At 34.5% G+C, this 8,448-nt stretch overlaps 1 protein-coding gene across 2 annotated transcripts; it reads right to left on the bottom strand.

The window, feature by feature from the left end:
• Positions 1-242: 242 nt before the first annotated feature.
• On the bottom strand, positions 243-6,618 carry LOC120081446 (putative ABC transporter C family member 15). Of its 2 annotated transcripts, none has more exons than XR_016530407.1 (10): positions 5,344-6,618; positions 3,822-5,251; positions 3,627-3,713; positions 2,931-3,533; positions 2,664-2,828; positions 2,044-2,338; positions 1,407-1,927; positions 1,237-1,320; positions 897-1,136; positions 243-770 (listed from the first exon to the last, which is right to left on the bottom strand). XR_016530407.1 is itself a non-coding variant. In XM_039036321.2 (10 exons), the coding sequence occupies exons 1-10, from the start codon at positions 6,170-6,172 to the stop codon at positions 619-621; spliced, it is 4,386 nt and encodes a 1,461-aa protein (XP_038892249.1). In that variant the 5' UTR covers positions 6,173-6,618; the 3' UTR covers positions 243-618. The 2 variants fall into 2 exon arrangements, 1 of the variants encoding a protein (XP_038892249.1); XM_039036321.2 differs by having other exon boundaries at positions 1,237-1,300.
• Between the last annotated feature and the right edge of the window lie 1,830 nt (positions 6,619-8,448).

The following is an 8,448-nucleotide window of genomic DNA, read 5'->3' as shown; positions in this document are numbered from 1 at the left end:
AAATTTTAAAGAAAAATGATTAACAAGTATAAGACACTTATTTCAACTTATATACATATATTTCATTTTCAACGTTATGAAACACGTATAACGCACGTAGTTACAACTAGTCTTTAATAAAAATATGCTAATCTGTTTTTTTCCCAAGAAACCTGCAAGGAACACCATGCCATGCAAGCCCTCTCAGTGAAGCATTTTCAATAGGATGACCAAGAAGATTGGGATTTGGAAAGATCAAGTAATAACATTAACTGCTCTGTGGCATAAAACTTTTATTATGCAGGCAGGAGTTCACTAATACATTAATAATGAAATGAAACACACTTTCAATTACATTAAGAAAAAAAATAATAGTAAAAAGACTGTGGTTAACACCTAAACAACTAGTAATGCTCTGTATCTATCTCATCAGCTATTGTTAGAAAGCTTGTCAATGGTATTTGCTTGGATCTGCTATTGCTTTAAGAGGATGAGTATCAAGTTTCTTACTTTACAGGATCTTCAGCCTATCCAGTTAGTGTGCAAGCCAATCAACAGTTGTTTCTATCTTGTTACCTCATAGTATTAGCAAGCAAATGTTTCCCCTCCAATCTTTACATTTGATCAAAGTCATGATGTTCATATTCGGTTTGCGTCTGTCTCAACAAAAGTCTCCATAGATTGTGAGTGACTATTGGATGATCTACTCAAGAATTCCGCCACCAACTTCGAAAACATAGAAGAACTGTTCTCGAGTAATCGAGATGGTGAATCGTACTCGATCACCTTACCTATAAAAATTAAAATGATGCATTAGAACGATACTATTACTACACAAGTTAGCCAACTCTATGCAGAGGGTTAACTATAACCATTTTTCAGAATAATTTTTTTTAAAGCTAAATGAGTTCACTTGCCTTCGTCAAGAACCAAAACCAAATCATTATCAATAATTGTCGGTATTCGATGAGCAACGGTAATGACAGTACAACCATTTGTCTCCTCTCTTATTGTTTCCTGAATTATATTTTCTGTTGCAGTATCAATGGAAGCTGTTGCCTCATCCAACACAAGAATCCTACGTTTTTTGAGGAGCACCCTGGCCAGGCAAACAAGTTGCCGCTGTCCCACACTCCAATTCTCTCCATCTTCAGCAACTGCAGCATTTATAGGCCAAGTACAAAACAATACTTTTTAGTAGAAAACAAACTAAACTGGAAAAGAACACTTCAGAAACAATGGGAGATCCCATCTTACCTGGTGCTTCAAGGACCGCGTGATCCGTTCGGATGATCTCGGCAAAGCGACACTTGTGAAGAACCTGAAATATCAAGTTAGTTTCTGAGATCGTATTAACTTTTCATTCTCCATGAAATGAGGGAAAAAAAAAAAAAAAAAAAAAAAAAAAAAAGCACTTGAAATCTCACCTCCCATATTTCTTGATCAGTATGTTGTTGCAAAGGGTCTAGATTAGTTCTCATGGTTCCTTGGAACAATGTTGGGTCTTGTGGAATAATACCCAACCTAGACCTTAGATCATGTAGACCAATTTTGCAAATGTCAACTCCATCAATGAGAATCCTTCCTGCAGAAGGCTCTACCACTCTAAAAAGTGCTTGGATTAAGGTGGATTTTCCACTTCCTGTCCTGCCAACAACTCCAATTTTCTTCTTTTTTGGAAAGGTACAAGTGATCCCTTTGAGAACTACTGGAAGATTAGGACGGTATTGGACATGAAGGTTCTCGAGTTCTATCTTTCCCTCCTGTGGCCATTCTGGCATTGGCCTACAATCTTTGATAACCGGTGGCGCCTCAGAAGCAATGTTAGTAAACTGAAGAATTCTCTCAACAGATATCATTTTGTTCTCAACATTGCATAAATTCCATATAACCCAAGCCTGAAGCACATTCATGTTCAAGCCATATGTTGCTGCTAATCCTGCTAAGCCTGCAGTAAAATAAACAAGCTGCTTAGGTGATATGGGGTTGGAAATATTAGAATGTTAGGATGAAATAATTTAAAGTTTTCCATGAAAGTGGCATTGATAGTTAGGAAAAGCTTACTTGGATCAATTGCTGTTCTAGGAAGGGTCACTAAGATGATAAGAGCAAAAAAGAAGACAACGTCGAAAAGAAAATTTATCCGCAGGCACAACCATTCCATTGAAGTTGAGTTGTGAAAAACCACACGAGAATAATCATCAACCAACTTCAGTATTTTTGTCAAAAAACGATCCTCTTGATTGAAACAACGGATAATTGTTGCACCTACGACTGTTTCAGAAAAGTGATGAAGAATTGGAGCCTTCCGAATCCCAACCATTCTAGCTAGTTCTCTAGCAGTACTAATGTAATATCCCTGTAAAATGAATTGAAAACAATTTAAAACACTAAACCTGATGATTTAAGGAATAAAATCCTAGAACCACTTGCTGTTGGTAATCACATTTGAGAAACTGGTAGTATATAATAAAGTTCACTAGACTTCTTGAATCACTGATTGACCCAAAAGTTTAAACTGATGAAGATAAATTTATTATTACATCATCTAACAGAACTTGATCAAAGCACATCACATTGATAGGATGCTGCCGAATAATCAAATTCAAGGTACGGTAACTTCATACTTTTAATGCAATAATGAAAAACATTTTACAAACAAAGAGTGGGATGTATGTTCTTGCCTGATACCATACAGAGATGGCAAGGACGACAAGGAAGAGGGGGAAAACTTGCCATGCAACCTTGGACATCAGGATGATGATACTCAACAGCTGAATGAGTGCAAAAGCCAATCCTCCTAATCTATAAGGGATATCTGTATCCAAAGTGCTTTGATCAGTAGAAGACTGCATCATAGAGAAGAAAAAAAAGGGGGGGTTAAAATTCTTTACACAATGCAAAAATCTAATAAGAGGTGAAGATAACAAACACATAGAGAAGGTAATAACCCTGTTAAGGATTTGGCTTGAAGGTTTGGCATCAAAAAATGAAATTGGTGCTGCAAATATTGATGTCACCATTCCAAGAAACATTCGTTGTGCAGTCTCAATAGCAATGGTTGCCATCAAAACGGCTCGGCCTAATATAAAGACAGAGCTCCCGCAGGACATCAAAATGAAGATCCCTAACAACTTCTCTCTGCTGACCTTGCCTTCTTCTTCTGTTGCCCATGAAATCCAGTAATTACTGCCCATCTGAAGGATTTGAAACAAAACTTGACATAGAAGGATTACAGGAACAAGAGCTCCTTTGTAAGCAGATGTGATGAAGGTTGAATAGACACTCCATTTTACACGACCAGTTTGAGTTTCCTCTTCTTGAGCTCTTACGGAGTGGCCACCATTTCCAAGGGAAAGGGAAGAATTTTCATCTAGAGCTTCTATCTGATGTGTCTTACATGGTCTTTTATGATGGGGTTTTTCTTCTTTGAATGGCTTAACTCCATTCAGTGATCTTCTATGAGCTGCAATGTGCCTAGCAAGTTCACCATTTGAGTCCGACATTAATTCTGCATACTTTCCTGATTGAACAGTGTGACCATTTTTCATCACCTGGAAGCAAAAGCATTTGAATGCAATACAAGGCAGCAGGGGTCAATGCTTTGTGATACTCCACGGAAAACAATGAAAAATTCAGGTACTTACCAGAACAAGATCTGCAGCTTCTATGAACTCCAAGTGATGAGTAGCATATACCACAGTTTTACCAGACAGAAGTTGCAAAAGACATCTCTGCATTATCATTAAAGTTCAGTATAAAAATCCATTACAGAGAGCATGAATAGTAAAAAAAACATGAAAAGAATAAGGCAACAAGAATAACAAAAAGATGATGCCTACCTTGAACAAATGTGTTCCAGTACATGCGTCCACAGCACTAAAAGGATCATCCAGGAAGTAAACATCTGCATCACTATAGACTGCCCTTGCCAATTGAATCCTCTGCTTTTGCCCTCCACTTAAGTTCATCCCCCTCTCCCCAATCAAAGTACAATCTCCATCCAGCCACAACTTGATATCCTTATTCAAGGCACAGGCTTCTAACACATCCTCATAAAAATGTTTGTCAATCTCTTTCCCAAACAGCACATTCTCTCTTACGGTGCCTGATTGGATCCAAGCACTTTGGGGAACATAAGCTTTAGTTCCATGTACTTTCATTTGTGTTCCTGAAACCTGTGGGATCTCACCCAGTATACTACAAAGTAGGCTTGATTTTCCTGAACCAACTGATCCACAAACTGCAACCTTGTAACCCTTTGGTATTTGCATCTTCTCTGCAACTTTTATAGTTGGTTTCTTAAAATTTAGATCACTGGCTTCCCATGAATACTCCCCCACCTCCATTTCGATTGCAACGTCTGATGCATTGGAAGGAGGATAATAAATCTGTTTCCTTTGATCTTCTTCTCGAATGAACTCTTGTATACGGTCAAGGGAAACTTTTGTTTGAGCAATCATGGAAATTAGCTCTGGTAGGTTATAAATTGGTTCTTGTAGGATACGAAATGTAGCAATGGCTGATAGAACTGTGCCTGCTGTTAGAGGGATTTTCATCATAACACAGGCACCAAAAGTAACTACTGAAACTAAAGTTGGTGAAACCCAAAAGAGAAATGCTATAACTGAGCAGGTATAGAGGTATCTTTTCAACCAACTTCTTTCAACTTCTCTCAGTTTCAAAACCTTCTTCAAAAATGTCTGCTCCCAAGAATGCAGTTTCAAGACTCTCATATTCTTTAAAGTCTCTGATGTCAATTTGATTCTAGAGTCTTTTGCATCCATTATCTTCGAGTGTAGACTTTCTTGAACATTGGCTAAAGGTGTGTTGCTCACCATTATAAATATTGTGGCTAAAAGAGCAGTAATGGAAGGAGCAGCTCCAAGATTCCTGTAAAGGATGATAAGGGCTAGAGCTATTTGAACAGGAAGCAACCAAATCTTGTGAATATACCAGGAGAAGTCTCCAATTCTTTCAACATCCACATTTATTAGATTTATGATTTTACCATTGCTTGGACCAGCAGCATTAATAGATATAGATTTCTTGTAGATCATCACTGTAAGAGCTGCCCTTACCTGAATACCGACACGGTGAGTGCCAAAATACCACTGTCTTTGAGTAAGAGACTCCAATGTCTTAGCAAAGAAGAAGAAGAATGAAAGAATAAACCCTTCACGGTTGCTTGAGTCATCACTTTTTCCCAACAGATAATTCACAAAGTTGGCAATTAGGATAGGTCCCATAAAGGATGCCAATGTGTTGACTCCTAATAAAAGTTATGAACAAAGAATTTAGAGAAGACAAAGATTTACAGTTCATAGAGAAGAGAATTCAAGCAGTCTAAGGAAGAAAATATACCTGCAAAAGTTGCAGTTAAGACCAGGGATTTCCATGTGGCTAGAACTATAGCTTTGGGCAAGGATGAAGATTCAACTTTCTTTCTTTGAAGTGATTCTTCTAGTGATGAGGAAGCATATTCAGCTGTTTCAGATTGAGGTACACAAGGAATATGAGCTAATTCAAGTATCTGATTCCTCCCCCTTTTGAAGAGAGGATTCAGCCATTGGAATGTAAGTCGACTCCATAATCCAGGATTGATGAAACCACCATCATTTTCAGAAGAACAATCATTCTCTTTTTGAAGCAATGACTTCTCAAGATCATTGTGTTTCTTGGAATAGTTAACAGTCAGTGCAGAACAACAGATAATTAAAGACAAAGTGAATGAAGCAAAATCTACAATAGTAGCTTTTGGAAGAAAAAGAGGAAACTCTATAGATTTCAAGTGGGCCAGCAAATAAATAATCGAAGAACCTAACCCATATAAGCAATAGAAAACCCACCAAACAATTAGAATCAACGGCCATCTTTTGCCTTGATGATACATTCCATTTCTCCAGTAAAAAGCAATCGCAGCGGCCAAAACCCACGTTAAAGCACAGATAGCTGATTCCCAACAAACGATTCTACGATTCCAGAATTCATAGGCAACAAACCCAGAATACCAAAATGGAATAACAGCATTACAAAATATAGTAATGTTGATTACCCATTTAAACTCTCGAAATGCTCTGTTTCTCGATTGAAAGGATTCACTCTCTACCTCTCGTTTACACGAGTTAAGCAAAACCCACATCGAGAATGCAAAAATAAACAAGGCATTTACGATTACAGAAGGAATATCCATGAACAACTGCGTTTAAAGCTGGATAATAACACGCATTGAGAAGAAGACGAATAAGAAGCAGCAGACAGAGTAAATTGAGAAAGTGAAATGTGGGTTCAAACAGAAACAGGGGAGGAAGAGAAATCTAAATCCATGGAGATCAAGAAGAAGAAGAAGAAGAAGAGAAGCCCGTGAAAAAGGAAGCACGTGGGTGTAACAAAAATGGCGAAAGCTGAAACGAAAATTTGATGAAAACCTGGTGGATTTATCGCAGTGGCCAATGAGCATGTTCTTTAAACATGGAATCGCATTTTTAAATAGCGAATTCTGTCACTTTTCAGACTAATCTTTGTCGTCCCCAACTCTATCCTTTTCAGAGTAATTAAATCGCTAAAATAGTAAAATCCCTTTTCTTCTCATTCTCCAATCTCCATTGCACAGACATTTAACATGAACTTGCAAATTCCAATGATGTCCTCATCATGACTCCATTTTATAATCTTTTTTTCTCTCTTTTTGTCGGATTAATTAGTCTAGATTTTTATATTAAATAATATTCTATATTTAAAAATAATATTTACAATTACTCAGATGAGAAATCAAACCTCGTCTTAAAAGGAAAAAGAGTATGCCGATTCATACTCTAATTAAATCATTATTATTACAAAAATCATGATAGGACATATTAGGAAAAAGTTCCAATGTTCCTATTTTTTAAAAGGTGTTATTATTCTTATATATATATATGTGTGTGTGTTGTACTCCTATGTGTAGTCGTCTTTTTTTTCTTTTTTTTTTTTTTTTTGGTAGAATATTAATGTTCAAATCCCTATTGAATTCAATAACGGATTTAAGTTTTTTTTTTTTTTTAAAGAAAAATAATCATTAAAAATTACACAGATAATGCATCTAAATTCGAATTAGCAAAAATAATAATTCAATTAAGGAAAGGGAAGTTATTTCATATGGTAAAACTATTGAAGATATTTACAAGATATAGCAAAATTTTAAAACTATCATTGATAGACGTTGATAGACACTGATAGTCTATTAGTGTCTATCGACTATCGGTATCTATCAATGTCTATCATTGATAGTTCTAAAATTTTGCTATATTTTGTAAATTATTTTGGTTCATTTTCCTATATTTAAAATAACCCTTAGGGAAATCATCCCATCAATAAAGATAAACTTTCTCATTTGCTGTCTATTAACCTATTTTATCAGCTACCGAATCCTGGGAGTCGAATGTGCTTAAATGAAATCTCTCGATACGTCCCTATGGACAAGATATCTTCCACCACATATTTCACTAGAGTCAATACATCTTTCTCTCCTGTTCGTAAAATTAAAAAAATTTAAATTGAACTGATTAATTATGATAAAAATATTTTAATGACAAGAATGATTTAACTTACCGCTAAAAGAATATTGATATTTAATTGTATTATTATGTATAGGTTTAAATAATACTTTAGATCTTGTAGTTTTGGTTTTTGTTCATTTTGGTCTCTATATTTTCAAGATATTAGTTTTTGTTCCTAAATTTTAAACTTTTGTTCATTTTTGTTCTTGTATGGTTCTTTCATTTTCTATTTTAAGGGATCAAAACTATCACATTGTAAAAGTTCAAGAATCAAAATGAACTAAAATTGAAAATATAGAGATTAAGATGAACAATTTGAAAGTATATGGATTAAGATAATCAAAACAAAGAATATAAAAACTAAAATAGTATATAAAGTTCATGTAAAATTTATAATAGATATAGAACAGTAATGATTAGGGAAATTTTCCAACATCTTTTCTAAGTGTCAAAATTTTATATACCACCTCCTAGAAACATATATATATATATATATATATATATATATATACTATTGTACTATCCGTATGGTCACATAATTATTCTATCTACTTTTTATATATAAATAAATCTCACTTAAAGAAATTTTGGAATTTAGTCATATGTTAAGATATCTTTAATTTTAAAATTCTCATATTTGATTCATTCAATTTTAAACATAAATCTTTATGAATTAAAAAATTAAAGTATCTAGAAATGGTTCCAAAAAATTAAACTAGAAAGCTAGTCAAGATATGAAACAAAAGGTTATCTTTTTTCTTTTTTTTTTTAAAAAAAAGGTTATTAAAAAAAACAAAACAATAAAAGGTAAAACTAACCAAATAAATTGTGAATCAGTAATGGACCACATAAAAGTAAACCATAAAAATACTCGACTACAAAAAGGAAAATGGTTAGATTAATTTTATAAAAAAAAAACTTTAAAAAGGGT

The sequence above is a fragment of the Benincasa hispida genome, chromosome 7 (assembly GCF_027475165.1).
Source record: "Benincasa hispida cultivar pf3 chromosome 7, pf3_genome.v1.1, whole genome shotgun sequence".
In the NCBI taxonomy this organism is placed as follows: Eukaryota; Viridiplantae; Streptophyta; class Magnoliopsida; order Cucurbitales; family Cucurbitaceae; genus Benincasa; species Benincasa hispida.
The sequence above is the reverse complement of the archived record's forward strand: the minus strand, read 5'-3'. Positions and strand labels throughout refer to the sequence as shown.